The following is an 18,564-nucleotide window of genomic DNA, read 5'->3' as shown; positions in this document are numbered from 1 at the left end:
TGCTATTGTTAACCCTAATAGGGATAGGAAAATCTTCCCTTGTTGGAGAGGAAGTAGCAAAGAGCACAACTGACTGTCTGTTGCAGACATTGTGTCCTTTTAGGGATTTCTGAGAATCATCTGGCTGTCCATTGTTAAAAATGTCAGTGATGTTGATCTAGAACAGGGGTATCCAACATTGACAATTTTAAGACTTGTGGACTTCAACACCCAGATTTCCCCAGCAAGTGTGGCTAATTAGGGGAATTCAGGGAGTTAAAGTTCAGAAGTCTTAAAGTTGCCAAAGTTGGATATCCCTATCTGGAGGGATATTCAGATGGAGCCTTTCTTAAATTCTATGAAAATTGATGAGCAATAGAGAACATCTTTTTTTTCTCTTTCTCTTTCTTTTTTTCTTTCTTTCTTTCTTTCCTTTCTTTCTTTCCTTTCTTTCTTTCTTTCTTCCTTTTTTTGACTTCTATGCCACTCAGTCCCAAAAGACTCAGGCCAGCTTACAACAATCTTAAAGCTAAAATAGTAATAGAATATTCAGCCACATTCTAAAATATTTTTTTCCTCTGAGGAAAGAACAGATTCAGTATTCCAGCAGATTCAGTGAGATTCCTTTGCCTGGGACTTTCATTTCAAACTGATTTCAAAATTAGAAGCCGTAATACAAATTTAAATAATACACAGAAATCTAGAATTTTTGAAGGTCTACAGCTTCCTACCATGAAGCAGAATGAAACCAGAGCTAACTATCTGGAATAAAAACGGAGTTCATGGCAACTTCAAAGAAAACCGTAACCCCACTTCAGACAATGAAGTAGATTGACTACAGATTCATGAAATTGAAAGCCGCAGTGTTGCCTTACTCCACACATCCTCTCAAAAGTCTATTTCAAAGATCCCAGGGGAGAAAAAAATTCTAAGTGTGCGACAGGAAGCATAATTAGCTAAATCTCTCAGCTTCAATTTTCTTCACATTTTAAACAACCATTTAGTCCTAACTTGCATTTTATAGATCCACATTACAATTTCCCCCAAGATTTGCAGAATTAAGTCAACTGGGAGCAGTAACGTTTCTTTCTTTCTTTTTAACTTTCCATCTGTCTTTCCTCCCATGCATAGGATATTATCCCAGTCAATGAATTCTTGCTTTGCTCTGGCTTTTTCACAAGCACAATCAAATGTTCACAGGCAAATATGGTTCACATTATTTAAATGAATTATTCCATAATTGATGGGCTATATTGGCATGTGGAGAGCACCTAATTAATAAAGTTAGAATTGCAGTAGCAAGAAAGATGTTGAAAGGAAGGGACTAGTCATCAAGTCACTCAAAAAGGGGCATGGGTAGGACAGGATTGAAAAGACAAGCTACAAGAAATACTTAAAAGAACTTCTCATTCATCTTTTCTCAATTTCATAGACCAAAGGCAAAATAAGAGAGGTTTTGTTGTTGCTTTTTAAACAGAAAACCCACACTTTCTTCTCCAAAGAGAAATTCTCCAGGAAGTATCCATGTACTGTGAAGAGCATCATCAAATTATTTTCTCCAAGAAAATTAAAAGCACATAAATCAGTTCTCAGAGGAATCCTAAAGAATTGGTTACCACTTGGGATGAAATAGGATGGAATCCAGAGAAGAGAAGGAGAGGAAAAAGAAGCATCAAATTCTCCTCTAGGCTAGGTGCTTTTATTGAGGAAAAAGACAAGCAGGAAGAGGGAGATTGTGATCCCGCTATATAGAGCGCTGGTGAGACCACATTTGGAATACTGTGTTCAGTTCTGGAGACCTCACCTATACAAAAAGATATTGACAAAATTGAACGAGTCCAAAGACGGGCTACAAGAATGGTGGAAGGTATTAAGCATAAAAGGTATCATGAAAGACTTAATGAACTCAATCTATATAGTCTGGAGGACAGAAGGAAAAGGGGGGACATGATCAAAACATTTAAATGGGTTAAATAAGGTCCAGGAGGGAAGTGTTTTTAATAGGAAAGTGAACACAAGAACAAGGGGACACAATCTGAAGTTAGTTGGGGGAAAGATCAAAAGCAACATGAGAAAATATTATTTTACTGAAAGAGTAGTAGATCCTTGGAACAAACTTCCAGCAGACATGGTTGATAAATCCACAGCAACTGAATTTAAACATGCCTGGGATAAACATATATCCATCCTAAGATAAAATACAGAAAATAGTATAAGGGCAGACTAGATGGATCATGAGGTCTTTTTCTGCAGTCAGTCTTCTATGTTTCTAAGACCCATTGAATCTAGGGGAGCCTATGTCCATGTGGGCAGAACTGACTAATTTCCTATTGGATGGTTTTTTCTGAAAATTTGGATCAGGTAAGAAAAACGATTCTGATTAGAACCGAAGGGAGCATTGCTTTTAGTGAGGATTTGGAACAAAAAAAAACACAATTACTCCCAGGCAAAAGTCTAACAGTGTCAAAAAAGAAAGTGATAAGAGAAAATGAAAAGGGGGAGGCTTTTTTCCTCTAGTGTATGACATTCTGAACAATGCCAGAGGCAGGAGACTTTGCAAGTCAATTTGAATCTGAAAGACTATCCTTGGTCTAAAAACTTATAAAACTCAGTTTGAAAGAGGAAAAAGGAAAAAAGAAAAAGTTTTTGGCTGTCAAACTCCATTGATTGACTTATCTGTACTTTTGACAAGAGTGATTTGCCCCCAACAACAAAATAAGCACTTAGAATTAAAAAATTGCTAACAAACTTTGGCCCCCTGCTGCTTTGCTTGCCGTTAATGAAGAGAGAGGAGAGTTGCTGCTGCCTAGCCATCTCTGCCCATTCTGACATCTGCCTTGATATTTTTCATCCAAATGAAAGTACTCAAATCAATGTCATACATTGGTCCTCAAGCAGTTATTAAATTGGCCAATGAACTCTTCAAATTAGTATAATACACATTCAATGGGGAAACTAGAGTTAAATGGTCCTTGGCTTACCTTTGGGGGGGAAATAACTTTACTCAAGCTTCTTCTTTTATTTTTTTTTAGCAATTCTGATTTTTAATGAAACAAGGTCAAGTTCTAGCCCAGAACACAGAGCTGCAGGTGTTCCTATACCTTAGTAAATCCTTACAGAAAACATGCAACAAAAATGTGAAGTACTATATTTTCATCTCACTTTTAAGATTCCTAATGTTCTGGGAGAATATTAAATTCCAAAAGTTGCTGAAAGTAAATTAGCTTCCCTGCTTTGCCTACATCCACGGGTTCAGTATGCAGGAATAAAGGAGGAAATAGCTGGAGGAGTATTCCACATTTCATTTTGCTGTAAAAACTGCACATGTACATAATTACAGCACTTCCCTATCCGAATTCACAGAATTGGCCTTCCAGATTTACAATAGCTAGGTCCCAATTCCACATCTAATTCACATACAACTAACTGACCTAACACAGACACACAATTTGAAGAGTTTACAAGTGACAGCATATTTTGCCCAATTACTCAAACTATGTGTGTTTTGCCAGCTTTCTCACCATTGGATCTAAACTTCAAGTTTAGAGAAAACGTTTCACACCTTGTCCCCCAATCAGCCTGACTGTCATAACACCATCCTACTATGCATTGTCTAAAAATAAATACTCCCTCAAGCAGAGCTCAACTCTTTATCGCTATATAACCAGGTTCATGCAATTTACTCAGGAGGAAATTCAGCAGGATTTACTTGCCAGGAGGGTGCAAAAGATGTCCAGCTTCATTTATAGAGATGCCATTAGGCATTACAATTGGAAATTTAAGTGGAAATAAATTCCATGGAAATTTATACATGCTTTAAAGTTTTAATTGCCTGGAAGTGTGGCCTTAAGGTGATGAGGCTGGCACTACAGTATTCATTCTTCCGCAAACTCTTTCTCTGGCATCTGACCTCTAACAGGAACATCGGTAGCCAAAACAGCCTTCTTAAGTTCTAAACCTTGTTCCGGATTTAGCCCTGATTTCAACTGCTTGAAAGAGGATCCTACTTTACCTTCCAAGCCAGTTCAGCTCACTTTATAGCAACTTTCCAATAGGTTGCACGATCTCATCCCCCTCTCAAACACTAAAAAAAAAAAAATTGCACGTGGGCAGCCAGTAAAATCTTAACACATCCCAGGTCATTTTGATACAACCAGGATTCTTCTTCCAAGAGCCAATCAGATGGAAGTGAACGGAATTGGAATACTTTTATGATCCCGACAAATAATCATTCCATCTGCTCATAACAAAACAGCCCTCGCCTTCCTCTCCCCCATTTCCAATTCTTCTTCCAAATGTATTGCAAACTACACTTTATTTATTCATTTATTCATTTATTGGATTTATATGCTACCCCTCTCCGAGGACTCAGGGTGGCTTGCAACATATATACAGTAAAAATAAAATAAAATAAAATACAGGAACTAAATCCAATTAATTAAAACAAGGTAAACTAATCTAAAATCCCCAATTATGTTAAAAATCAATCAAATTTGCAATACATTTGGAAGAAGAATTGAATGTGTGTGTGTGTGGTTGTGTGTGTGTGTGTAAAACATATTTTTGCTGACATTGAAAAAGGAAGGGAAACTATTTGAAGCTCTTTTGCTCTCACAGCTAGCCATACCCGTACCAGAGAGGTGTATATATTATACTGCTCAAAAAAATAAAGGGAACATTCAAATAACACATCCCAGATCCAAATGAGTGAAATATTCTCTTGAATACTTTGTTCTGTACAAAGTTGAATGTGCACAACAGCGTGTGAAATTGATTGTCAATCAGTGTTGCTTCCTAAATGGACAGTTTGATTTCACAGAAGTTTGATTTGCTTGGAGTCATATTGTGTTGTTTAAGTGTTCCCTTTATTTTTTTGAGCAGTGTATATATATGCATGAACTCATATTCCACTTAATGAAAATGCAATCCCTTCTGAGTTTGAATCCTAATCTCCAGGTCCGCCCAATCTTGTATGTATCATTTTCTTTTATGTATACTGAGAGCATATGCATCAAAGACAAATTCCTTGTGTGTCCAATCACACATGGCCAATAAAGATTTCTATTCTATTCTCTATTCTATCTTCCCCCGCATGGGCCGCGCAGATCGACTGCAATCCGAAGTCCCTAAAACCAGGGATGCCCTGCTTACCTGGAGGATGTTGGGGTGCCTCAACCGTTGCAAGAGGACCATCTCCTTGATGATCTTATAGGAGGCCAGCCTATAACAGTCTTCCAGAGACCCGTAGAGCCTGACGCAGTTGTCGATGTCATGTCCCGCGAAATCGACGGACTTCAAGGCCACTGCCAGGCTCTGGTTGAGCACCGCTTTGTACACCGCTTTGGTGTAGCCCGATCCCACGTAACGGACCTCGGTCACGTTGCTGATGTCCCGGCACCCCAAGCGGAGCGGCCCGAGGGAGAGCTCGAGCTTGGATGCGGGGACCCAGGGCGCCGCGGAGGCGACGGGAGCGGGCGGAGGGTGCCGGTCCGTGGGCGAAGAGGGGAGCCTCGGCGGCGGCGCGAGGTCCATGAGCCGCCTCTCCCGAGGTCGCAGCGCCGCCGGCCGAGAGGACTTAACGGAGGCTCCCGTCTCTCCGGCTTCCCCAGACTTACGCCCGCGTTGGTACCGCAGCACCTCTTCGTAGCGCTCTCGGATCTGCCGGGCTAAATCCCAGCGCCGCTGACGGTCGCCGCCGCCGCCGCTTCTCCTCTCTGCCTCCCACGACCTGTCCTGAGGGGAGCCCGCGACGCCCGCGTTTTGCTGCTGCTGCTGCTGCTGTTGCTGAAGGGGATCAAAGGCCGGGATGAAGAAGAGGTTGAGCAAAGTGCCCAGCAAGAAAGATAGGCAGAAGCCGGCTGCCACGGCCAGCTTTTGCCGCTTCATTGCTCCACGGAGCGAAGCTTCCTGCCGGGACTCCCTCAGCTTCGCCTCAGCCTCGCTTGCACCATTCCAAGATGACCCAAAGACGGACGGACGGGGAGGGAGGGGGAGAACCCCCGACCAAACCCCGTCTTCTTCCCTCAGCTCCGCTGCCTCGCCACTCCTCGGCGAGGCGAGCCGAAGAAGCCCACATGACACTTGCCTCCCGCCTTTGCCTTTTATAAACCCGCCCTAAAAGTCTTATTATTAGGTACACCGCGACGAGGGGGGGGGTGGAGGAGGTTGGTGTGTGTGTGTGTGTGTTTTTAACATATCCCCTCCAAAAAAAATTAAAAAAAATTCAAGGGCGCTAACATTCATTGTGACGCCAACTGATTGACGGCTCGGCCTCGCCAGTGGAAGAGGGAAAACAAGCAGAGGGGAGAGCCGGGAAATGAAGTCTTCTGGTCGCAGGTGGCGGCCGGAGCGTAATGGGATTGAAACTACAACTCCCAGAAAGCCGTCCTGGCGGCTCCGGAGCTTGGAGAGAGGCGGCAGGCGCTTGATAACGGTGTCGCCTCACAAAAAACAGAAGCGAATGGGACGGCAGGGAAAAGTATATCCCGCTTGCGTGCTTGAAGTCGAGAGGGCAGAATATGGATAAACGAAGTCTTTGGTCGGGCAAAAAAAAAGATTAAGGAGCTTTCAAGGATATCGCTCTCTAAGGTCCGAAGGGGACTTGGCATTTGCCCTCCGCTACTAATCACAGTCGCGCCGTTCATAAATTGATCCTGTGGGGAGGTGTGATAAAGACGGTCGCGTTTTGCAGAGAAAGCTGGAGGGAAAGTGAAACGAAGAAGCACTTGACTTCCCACCTTCCTGACACGGGACCTTCCCCAAAATTATATTGTATCCGGAGTGTTTATTTCTATGTACGAATTTGTTTTTTGAGAGATTTTGTTGCCTGAAGTTTCCACGGGTATTTATAGACCCGCATCGTGGTTCACACAACCGGACTGTTCACAGAGCTTTATAGCCCTCTCTAAACCGTTTACAGAAAGTAAGCAGATTGCCCCCAACATAACATTCTAGGTCCTCATTTTACCCACCATGGAAGGATGAGTCAACCTTGAGCCTACTGAGACTCGAAATGTTTGGCGCCCCCGTTTAATTACTTCCATTTTTAATAGCCCACCTTAAAAAAAAAACTTGTACCAACTCCAAATAGAAATTAAGAGAGGCACTTTTTTGATTGCTTTCATTTATGAAACGCTTTCCGAATTTTTTTTTTTTTTTAAAGCAAGTGGGCGGTATATTTAACTCACGCTGCCCATGATGAACCTCAAAAACACGTGCTCGTAACGTGTGATATACGTCGCGGAGTTGAGCCTTTTCCCCTCCTTTAAGGCCAAATGACCGGATTGCCCTCCCACGAAAATAATTCCCCCCCTCGAAATGCACAGCGAAAGGGATGTCAATCAATTCCTGACAATCGGTCGCTCTATGGGGCTGTCAAACCGATCGATTTGCCCGGGGAAATCAGCTGGGAGTGTCCTGGAGACTTTAGGAATTTTAGTAAAATGAGAGCAACCTCAAGCGGTAAACACGGGTAGGGGAAGCTCCTCAATGATTGTATTCAACATCATAGGCTTAGCTAGAATCATTCCTAGGCCAATTTGCCTAATTTATGAAACTTGTTTAGGTATAACTTTGGTTTGAGTGGGGGAGGAAGGGTAATCCTAGACCATTTGTTAATGATTTGGATAATATATGAGAACCCGGTGTTGTTGTTTTTCTGGGTGTTTTATGTTTGTTTGCCTCCCAGAGTTGATTGCAAGGGGCGGGTGTATTTAAATGTTGCATAATAAAATAAATGGATTCAGTCGCAACAGGTCAGCGCCCCGTGTGAATGCAAAAGAATTAAATGTCATTACGGTCCATTCGTGTATTAAGTTGCAACAGAGGTAACTTCGCTCTGGGATCGTTTGATAAAGGCAGAGGATCCGAATTAGTAATATGGTTCCATGACCTGTGAAAATAAATAGGGTTAATTTCACCTTGTGGTCATCATAATAATTTCTGTTGAACTCGAGGGCACGATCTGGCCATCTCTTTTCAAATACGTATGCTTTTCAGGCCATTCCGATGTTTGGCTTAAAGGGGCCCTAAATTTCCTTTCTGGGGTCTTAACGTGAAAGGCTTTAGGCTTTACTCAAAGAATAAATATAAGAACGAATTGATATTTTAAAGCCACGGAACGAAGGCCATTTCCCTCCTCTTCGTCCTCCCCACCCTCTTTCTTCAAATAACTGCAGAAAATCACGGGGACTGTGAGGGGTGTGGTGGAAAAATAAGCTTTCTTCTGACAACATATTTAAATCAATGGGCTTCTTCTATTTCGCCACCAGAGCATAACCGAAGGGGGCAGGACCGGATAAAAAAACAAAATCAGATTTTAAATGCCCATAGCAAGCCCCTATTGAAACGGGGTGATTAATCGCAGCGGCTCGCTGATTACCCGGCCAAAGGTGCTTAAAGCACGCACTGACAAATATTGCTCAAGATAGATTGCGAAGTTTGTGGGGCGGAGAGGAATAAAGCTTTATTTGAGCGCCTTTATCTCCTGGGAAGGTTTGTGTGAGAAATTTACAGCTCGGTTTTCCACCTACAATCTGATGTCGCTCGAGGCCGAAGGGTTTTAACGCCCATGGAAGCGGGGGAAGAGATGTGTATATAGGTGGGATGTGGGTCGAAATTCATTGGGCGGCGTGGTAAATTTAACGGGTCCACGAGGGTTTCAAGGACTCTCTCAGCTGGCTTGCCACATCCCGAGATTCTGTGGGTGTGCCAGTCTCCAACACTCACCTTTCCTGGCTTGCTGGCTGGGGAGGATGAGCTTTGCAATCCCAAGCATCAAATGTTGTACTTTATGATTCTTGACGAACTTTTATGTACCACTGAGAGCATGTATGTGTGTGTGTGTATGTATGTATGTATGTATGTATGTATGTATGTATGTAGTTAGCTAGCTAGCTAGCTAGCTAGCTAGTTAGTTAGACCAATATACAATATTGAAGAGAATAGACATGTAGTAATATATATAAAGAAAAGGATAGAAAAAAAGATATAAAAATAGAGGAGACCATATATGAAAAGAAAAGATATACTGTATGAGATAAAGGAGAGACAATTGGACGGGACGGAAGGCACACTAGTGCACTTATGTACGCCCCTTACTGACCTCTTAGGACAAATTCCTTGTGTGTCCAATCACACTTGGCTTAAAAAAAATTATATTCTACATCTTGTGGGCATCTGTGGCTGGGCGCAGGAGCAACTTCACTATCGGGCTAAGAGTTGAGAGTGGGTCTACAAACGGTGGACAGTCTGTAGAGAGACAAAGAAAAATTAGGGGCGCTCCCTCTCAGTTCCCTGACCTTCTCTCCAGGTTCACAGGCCTGGGCGCGATGCGGATTTTTTTTTAAAAAAAATCCATAGAACTCCGTTTCTCCCCCGGAGCTTGCCCTACCCCTCATTAAAGTCCTCAGCCGGCAGCTCTTGTGTTGTGGCTACCGAGGGAGGGATGAAAGGGCCCCGCCGAGATGTGGGGGGGGGGAATAAATCTCTGCGCCCCTCCTGCATCTCCTGGGCTCGGCGTGAGGTCGCCGCAGCTCTGCTGGAGACTGGTGCTAATGGTGTGCTTATCTACACCGGGCCAACGCTGTTAGCAACTAATTAACAAATGAAATTAGTGCCAGAAAGAACAGGCAGGGAGGGAGGGAGGAGAGGGGGGAGAGAGAAAAGAAGGGAGGGAGGAAGAAAGAAAGAAAGAAAGAAAGAAAGAAAGAAAATAAAGAAAGAAAAAGAGAAAGAGATGAGAGAGATATGAAAGAGATATGAGAGAGAGAGGGAAGAGAAAGAAAGAAAGAAAGAAAGAAAGAAAGAAAGAAAGAAAGAAGAGAGATATGAAAGAGAGAAAGATATGAAAGAGAGAGATATAAAAGAGAGAGAGAGAAAGAAAGAAAGAAATGAGAGATGAAAGAAAGAGATGAGAGAGAAAGAAATGAGAGAAATATGAAAGAGATATGAGAGAGAGAGAGAAAGGAAAGAAGGAAGGAAGGAAGGAAAGAAGAAGAGAGATGAAAGAGAAAGAAAGAAAGAGAAACGAGAGATATGAGAGATGAGAGAGAAATGGAGAGAGATTAAAGAGATATGAGAGAGAGAGAGAGAGAGAGAGAATGAGAGAGAGAGAGAGAGAGAGAGAGAGAGAGAGAATTGCTTTGGATGGAGAGCGCCATTCAGGTCGCCGGCAGAAAAGCGAGCAAAGACGCGGCAATCCAGCCACTGTTTGGATTGTCTGCCAGAAGGAAGAGTTAAAAGGGCGGACAAGCAAGAACAAGAACCGACGCCCGCGATTTTCCTTGTCAAGGTCCCTGCCGTTTAGGTACTAATTGTAAAAGCACAGGCTGCGGCAAAACATCCATCACGCGGAACGTGTCCCTTCTGCAAAGGAAATGCTACTGCCTGAGAAAGAACACAACAAGCAGGCTGTTGTTATGTCGTTGTGCTACTTTTATCCCGATCTGCTTTAATGTGTCTAATGATGCTTGTCCCCCACACACACACCCTAATACTTTTGTAACAGCTCTTTGGCTAAATTTGGCTGAAAAATAATGAAATGCACGTTTCCTCTCCACCTCAATCTTTCTTTCACCCTCCAACAAGATTAAATAAATAAATAAAAGCTGCTTGAAATACCTGCCTGTTGTTTTCATGCTTAGCTTATCAATAGGAAAAACAGAGTTAGTGTTTCCCAACCTTAGCAACTTTAAGCTTTGTGACTTCATCTCCCAGAATTCCCCAGCCTTACCCCTCACACCTTCTGTAGCCTTCTTGAAAGGTATTACACTTGTTTCTATAGGTAATAATGATAATTGATGGTTATAATATAAGAAGGAACCCAAAACCAGCCAAGAATGTTTTTTTCTTTAACTAGTCATAAAATTCTACAATGGGAAAAAATTAGGCAGTAGAAACGGGTACATAAATGGCAAAGTCAAAGGAATGGAAAATAGATAATTCTCAAGTGTATCCAAGAAAGATTATTGTATGCTTCCTTGCATAAATACAGATGTTAATAAAACACTTTGAATGGATGAATAATTTAAAATAGAAAGCTTTAAAACATTTTACCTACTTCTACCTGGGATTTTAATTCATAACTAATTCTGTTAATAGTAAAATACGGGTGGAAGCATTATACATAATTAAAACTAGTGTGCCTATCTAATTTGAGTGGCACTGTTTGAAACAAATATAATAACTTGGGCAAAATATTTATAATTTTTATATTAATAATTAATATTTTATAATTTTTATATCATTTTTATAATGGCTATATTTATTTTATTTATTTATTTATTAATCAGATTTGTATGCCGCCCCTCTCCGCAGACTCGGGGCGGCTCACAGCAATCGCCATACAATGTAAACAAATCCAATATTTAAATTAATTTTAAAACACCACAAGTTAAAACCAATCATACACACTAGCATACCATACATAAATTTTATAAGCCTAGGGGGAAGGAACATGTCAATTCCCCCATGCCTGACGACAGAGGTGGGTTTTAAGGAGCTTACGAAAGGCTAGGACCTAGTATTGATATTTGCAAGTTTTCCTACTTTTTAAAATCACATTTTATTTGCTGTATCAACTTCTTGTAACTATTATCTTTTATTGATGAACATTTATTGTTAATTAATACCTAAATATTTAATTTTCTTAACCACTTGTAGACCTAATTCCCCCTCTAATTTTTCTAATGTCCTGTTTTTGGTCAACAGTTTTGCTTTTTGTTTATTTACTTTAAGGCCTGCCACTAAGCTGTATTTTTCTATTTCATTTAATCAGTAATGGACCTATTTCTTGTGGAGCTTTCAAAAAAAAAGACTAGGTCATCAGCAAATGCATGCAATTTATAATCTTTTAAAAATTTTAGTTCCTTTAATGTCTGAATTATCTCTACTTGTGTTAAATAGTGTTTCCAAAGTTCGAATAAATAGTAGAGGTGACATTGGACAACCCTACTGGACTCCCTTTTGGATCTGAAATGTTCTATTAATTATCCCCTTGGCAGACTGGGAAGTGTATGCCTCTAATTCTTAACAAGAGTTCTGTTCAGACAATACATTCCATTATAAAAATTCAATATACAAAGAGTGATGAGTGGTCCATTCCTTCTAAAAATGGTGCTATGGTGTCAATGAAGACCTATCTGATTGTTCCTGGATACAGTGCAAGTAGGAGATTTACATGTAAATTATCTGCTCCTTGGTGCATACAACTGTGCATGGTGACTGACCAGCTCTCAAGGAAAACAGAATACAGTTTATAGAGAAGAGAGGGCAGTCATTTAGCCTTGCAAGTTGAATTATCTACACAAAAATATGTTTGAGTAGAGCACAGAATCTTGTTCTAGAGTCCAGAAGCAAATTTTTATTTGTATTCTTGCTTACAAATATATAAGAGGTACTAATTGGATACTAAAAGAACAACTTTTCTAAATAAAATATAATGCATATTGTATTATAAGTGCTACATAATATTATTTAATGTTTATTTCTTAGCTTGGTTCTAATGCATGAAGAGTGATTGCAAATAATGATCTTCTTTCTGTTTATTCTTACTTCAGTTCTGCAAGTTAAAGAGAGATAATGATTGATCAGAAATCATGGCTGAAACTTGGGAGATTTGAGCCTTAATCTTTCTAGTTGAAGTCCAAACATTCTACCCAAAAGTTATTTATGTAATCAATCCACGTGGAATCCTGAAATGATCAATAAATAGAATAAAATAGAATAGAATGGAATAGAATGGAATATAATTTTATTGGCCAAGTGTGATTGGACACACAAGGAATTTGTCTTGGTGCATATGCTCTAAGTGTACATAAAAGAAAGGATAAATTCATCAAGAATCATAAGGTAAAACACTGGAGGTCTAACAGTGGGTCCATGATGGTTTTCAAGTGGGATATCACTAGCCTTTCAAAGATTTTCATAACTACAGGTGTTAGAGCAACTGGTCTCTAGTTGTTCAGTTCTTTAATGGTGGGCTTCTTCGGCATTGGGATAGTAGAGAGTTGGAAGCAAGAAGGAACATAGCACATCTCTAGCGATTTATTGAAGATTTGGGTAAAGATGGGGGCCAATTGGTCAGCACAGACTTTTAAGCAAAGAATTATCTTGTCTGGATGTCTCCTCCTGATCCAATTTAGTGTTTCTTATCATTATAAATCTACCCAGCATACTAAAAAGCAGAGACATCACCCTGCCAACACAAGTCAAGACTGTGAAAGTTGGACTTATGAAAGGCTGAGCGCCAAAGAATTGAGGCCTGGGGCTTTTCCTGGCTTTTGTCTGTGAAACAGGTCTTGCACTTCCTTTTCTGTTATCAGGGGTGGATTCCTCTTACCTGCTGCTAACAATGAGCTGTGCGCCCAGCCTGAGAATTCTCGTGTGTGCGTGATTTTGCTTCCATGAAGCAAAAATGCACCAAAATCATGTGAGGGGTTATTAGCATGCACAGAAGCAAAAAATCACTGAAATCTCACATGCATAAGCATCCCCTCATGAGATTTTGCTTCTGTGCATGCAGAAAAAGACCAAAAAAGACCAAAAATTCAAGAAAAAAGATGGCAGTGTCAAAAGAACTGGCACCAGAGTGGTCATGTGCAAATTACAGCATCTGGCGGCTTTTACCAGTGTGTAGTCACCTACTGCACCAGTAGCAACCCACCACTGTCTGTTTCCATTATGGGGTCAGTGTTAGGAGGCTTGGCTGTTGATGGTATGTCTGAGATGAGAGTTGTGGAGATAGGTGGCTGTAATTTCCTTTCAAAGCTGCAGTAAAACATGTTCAGTAAACTTATCTCAGAAGGAAGAACTCAGAAAATCCATCTCATTTCTGATAGGATCCATATTTAACCCAAAACTCTCAAGTTACAGTGGAATTCTAGTGACATGCTGCACATTCCAAAAGATAATCTGAATCTGAACTTCCATCAAAACATGTTCCTAATTTAAATGCAATATTCTTTTAACTAGATGGCATGTCAACCATGAAGCACTAATTAAAAGAGGGTGGGAATCTGATAATAACTTGCAGAGAGTCCTTAAGGGAAAAGGCAGACCAGTCCAAGACCCTCTGGGTTTTGTGTTCCTCAATCTTTTATTATTGTAATTATTCAAATATTTAAAAAGTGACAAATGACAGTGATTCACTCAGAATGTAAACTGAGTATACTTCGTGTTAATTGAAGAAACTATGGTCTTTGATTGCCTAAACCAGGAGTCCTCAAACTTGGCAACTTTAAGACTTGTGGACTCCAACTCCCAGAATTCCTGAGCTAATCATGCTAGCTCAGGAATTCTGGGAGTTGAAGTCCACAAGTCTTAAAGTTGCTAAGTTTGAAGATCTTTGGCCTAAACCATGAGAGGGTGGAAGTCTCCTCCTGATCTGATTTCGTGTGTTATAAATCTAGCCAGCATACTAAAAAGCAGAGACATCACCCTGCCAACACAAGTCAAGACTGTGAAAGTTGGACTTATGGAAGGCTGAGCACCAAAGAGTTGAGGCCTTTGAACTATGGTGCTGGAGAAGACTTCTGCGAGTCCCTTTAACTGCAAAGCAAACAAACAGGTCCATCCTAAAGTTGATCAACTCTGGCTGCTCTTTAGAAGGCCAGATCCTGAAGATGACACTCAAATATTTTAGCCACCTAGTAAGAAGGAAGGACTCACTGGAGAGAAGCCTAATGCTGGGAACAGGAAGGCCTGGAGGAATGTTGTCCATGAGGTTGTGATGGGTCAAACATGACTTTACAACCAACAACACCATGTATTAATTGACCTTCACCTAAAAGCAGGGGTGGTCTGCTGCCCGAACGGGGAACGCAGTGGGGTAGCAAAATTGGAGCTCCACCCCAGAGCACCCAATTTACACTGAAAGATGTTGAAAGAAAATGCAGGGCGTCCTACATAAACCATGTCCACAGTGTGGTAGTAAAAAAAAAAATGGTAACCCTTCACTGCCTAAAAGTCACATTTAGGCATTCATGATAAAATTGTCTTTTAACAAATAAAGAGAAACAACTATCATGACCTTTTAAAGAGTTTTTAATGGAAAATGGGAAATTGTTTACTGCTGCATCCTGGTATATAACCAACAGGCAATGGACAATAAACAAAAAAACTCTTAATAGGCTTTACAAGCTGTGACACTTTACAAGCTGTGGCACTGAGATTTTGATGAGCACAGCTTTCACATTTCATGGTGTTGAACATGCTACTCTAATTGTCTTCATGTTGCAGATTTCCAGAAAGCATGTATGATCTGAGAAGAGGAAGCACAGAATGAGATTCAAACAGGGAGGGCATAGGGACATCTAGGCCAAATGCAGTCAATTAAGTGCCACCTACTGGTGCCTGCAGCTGGAAGCAAAGTAAAATTGCACAAAGGCCCATATGTGATCTTAGTGTCTGTAGATGTGTTTTCTCTCTTTTTTAACATAGCAATGGTTCAAATACTGTAGTTTCAAAATTCAGACCAAACAAAATAGTCTCTCATCAATTTCTACTAAAGCCTCCAGTTTATTCCCATTATGAATGCTTGTATAATAAGAGCTGGCAAATGGGAATGAAGATTTTAAGATTTAATTGGATTTGTATGCCACCTCTCTCTGCGGACTCGGGGCAGTTCACAGCATGTACAGAAAAACAGGAACCAATAATAACAATCTAATTAATACATTAAAAAAACAATCTTAAAATTCTAATTAAAAAGCTATCAATATCATTCATTCAACAGTCAAACTAAAGCATTCATTGGTCAGGGGGGAAGATCTAAGGAATCCCAGGCCTGACAGCAAAGATGAGTTTTTAAACTCTTTCGGAAGACCAGGAGGTTGGGGGAAGTATGAATCTCAGGGGGGAGCTGATTCCAGAGGGCCGGGGCCCTCACAGAGAAGGCTCTTCCCCTAAGTCCCGCCAGCCAACATTGTTTGATCTACAGGACCCTAAGGAAACCAACTCTGTGGAAGCTCACCGGTCACTGGGCTTCGTGCAGCAGAAGGCGGTCTCAGAGATAAGCCTTTGTTTTAAAAAAAATACATTTATTTTGTGTCCAATGTTTTGCAGAATTGTATTTTTGCTTTTGGTCAGAAAATGGATTATCTAGGAGAACGTTGCTAGTCAATAAGATGAAATCTTCACAGATGTGAAGAGACTGATGTTACCCAATTAACTCCTGAATATTTCCAGATGTCCTGAAGGGGAAGATTTCTGATGAAAGGAAGTTGATGATCTGGTTGGGTTATATTAGTACACCATTATTGTTCAAGTTTACATAATGATCATTATATTGTTAAATATAATATTCATTGTCCATTGTTTTTGCTGCTGCTGATTCTACAGCTGAGAACAGAAGAGCAGATGGCAAATAGCTAAACTCCAAAAACAGTGGAGACGTTTTCTACTCTAATTTGACTTATATTTTAATGGCAAATGTAGGGGGTTTTTGTTTTGTTTTGGAGCATTTAAAATTTTTTTAAATCTGCCTGAAAACCAATGGAGCAAAAAGCTCCTTCGTGCATTTCAGTGTATGATTTGGCTTGAATAGCATTCCATGGACCTTTGGCATTTAGTCATGCAGGCCACGTGACCATAGAGACCACCGCCCCCTAGAGTCAGGAACAACTAGCACGTATGTGCAAGGAAAACCTTAACTTTTACCTTTACCTCAATCTGTATAGTCTGGAGGACAGAAGGAAAAGGGGGGACATGATCGAAACATTTAAATATGGTAAAGGGTTGAATAAGGTTCAGGAGGGAAGTGTTTTTAATAGGAAAGTGAACACAAGAACAAGGGGACACAATCTGAAGTTACTTGGGGGAAAGATCAAAAGCATCGTGAGAAAATATTATTTTACTGAAAGAGTAGTAGATCCTTGGAAAAAACTTCCAGCAGACATGGTTGGTAAATCCACAGATTGAATTTAAACATGCCTGGGATAAACATATATCCATGCTAAGATAAAAATACAGGAAATGGTATAAGGGCAGACTAGATGGACCATGAGGTCTTTTTCTGCCGTCAGTCTTCTATGTTTCTACCTTTATGAGTTCATCTACCCAAAATGCTAAAAAAGAGCAACAGAATATCAGGCAACTGAATTTCTTAAAGCATTTAAAAAAATGAATATAAGTTAAAAGTAAAAACAACAACAACACAACAACACAACTTTTCTTGAATTGAATTCAGTTTTTAGTCACTGCATGAACACATCCATGTAGCTTCCTTGGCAACCATATAGGACTGGTTATCATTCCCTTCTTTCAGTATGTTTCTTGGATATCACAATCTAATCTATAGCTCTAAGACTTCCAGCAGCTTTCTCAATTGAGTATTTAACCAAGTCAGCCCTGCTTAGCTTTTTTTTTTAATCTTCCTTTGAGTAAATACTTGATTTTTTGCCATGTCTTTCTAATCTTGTTGTTATTTATTACAAATTCCAGTTGATTTATTCTAAGTTACTCAGCATAAGAAATGGCCAGTGACAACTGTTTGTTCAATCCTAAAAGTCAATTTCAAATGACTGACAGTGTATCCAACAGTCAAAGTGCCTTCAATCCATATTTTTGAACAATTTGTGTTCATCAGTGAAAACTTGCATTGTCAGAGATAAGACAAATGTTCTGACTTTATCTATGTAAGCTTCCTGTGATTTAGGAGAAAAATCAGAAGAATAAAGATTCATGTAAATATTGATTCTTCTTTCCCAAAACAAAGTTGGCAAGTACAAACATTATTTTTTATTTTAGATGTGACCATGCCTTTCTTATATTTCTATTAAATCCATTTCTTGGAACCAATTAGTGGAACTGGTGGTTCTGATTTCCCCAATGGCATTAACAAAGATCCTTCCCATCAATCTCTTGTGGGTAGAGTAGCCTTTTTCAAGGGTTATAACTCCTCCAAATTGCTGGCATTGTTTTCAGACACTTAACAGCTATTTACCATCCCTTACATCTTAATCACAGAATCCATTTAGAGTGGGATTAGCAGCCTTCACATATAAGCAAAGGAAAACCTTCCCTCAAGCTCACAATGGAGGCTTAACCCTCCCGCCCTGTTGGAGATTGCAGATCAGATAATGAAGCCAATTCTGTCCTATTGAAAGGTCTTGTTTAGGCAGGGACTTTGCATCACAATTTTACCTGAGATAGATCAGGAGTAGGAATGTCAATAGCCCCAAAGAAAAAGCCAGAAGGCTGGAAGTTGCTTTAAAGACCACATACTGGTAGCAAAACTAAGCATTTCGCTTAGTTTCTAGCACTTAACAACACAAGCAAAGGTTTGACTTTGCAGATCAGGTAGCAGGAAAGGTCTACCTAAGGGTTTGGTGTTCAGCAGTAGTATTCCTGGAAAAGCTACATCTGTAATATAAAGACACTAATAAACAGCAAGACTAAGTTTAGGTTGATTTCTACTAATATAGTCAATGCTATGATTTTCCCAGTTGCAATGTATGGCTGTGAAAGTTAGACTATAAGGAAGATTGAGTGCAGCAATGGTTTGATCCTGGTTCAACCCAGTTCTAACAACCAGTAGCAGTGGTGGCGAGAGGCTCCGCCCACCCACCTAGGATGCTTCTGCACATG

General features: G+C 40.4%; 1 protein-coding gene across 2 annotated transcripts in view; it reads right to left on the bottom strand.

The window, feature by feature from the left end:
* PKDCC (protein kinase domain containing, cytoplasmic) overlaps positions 1–6,059 on the bottom strand; it is a 50,446-nt gene extending 44,387 nt beyond the window's left edge. For both annotated transcript variants that reach the window (XM_070741324.1, XM_070741334.1), the window contains exon 1: positions 5,131–6,059. In XM_070741324.1, coding sequence (XP_070597425.1) covers positions 5,131–5,865 — 735 coding nt within the window. In that variant the 5' untranslated portion in view covers positions 5,866–6,059. The remainder of the gene's footprint in view (positions 1–5,130) is intronic.
* Between the last annotated feature and the right edge of the window lie 12,505 nt (positions 6,060–18,564).

Source organism: Erythrolamprus reginae, chromosome 1 (genome assembly GCF_031021105.1).
Source record: "Erythrolamprus reginae isolate rEryReg1 chromosome 1, rEryReg1.hap1, whole genome shotgun sequence".
Taxonomy (NCBI): domain Eukaryota; kingdom Metazoa; phylum Chordata; class Lepidosauria; order Squamata; family Dipsadidae; genus Erythrolamprus; species Erythrolamprus reginae.
The sequence above is the reverse complement of the archived record's forward strand: the minus strand, read 5'-3'. Positions and strand labels throughout refer to the sequence as shown.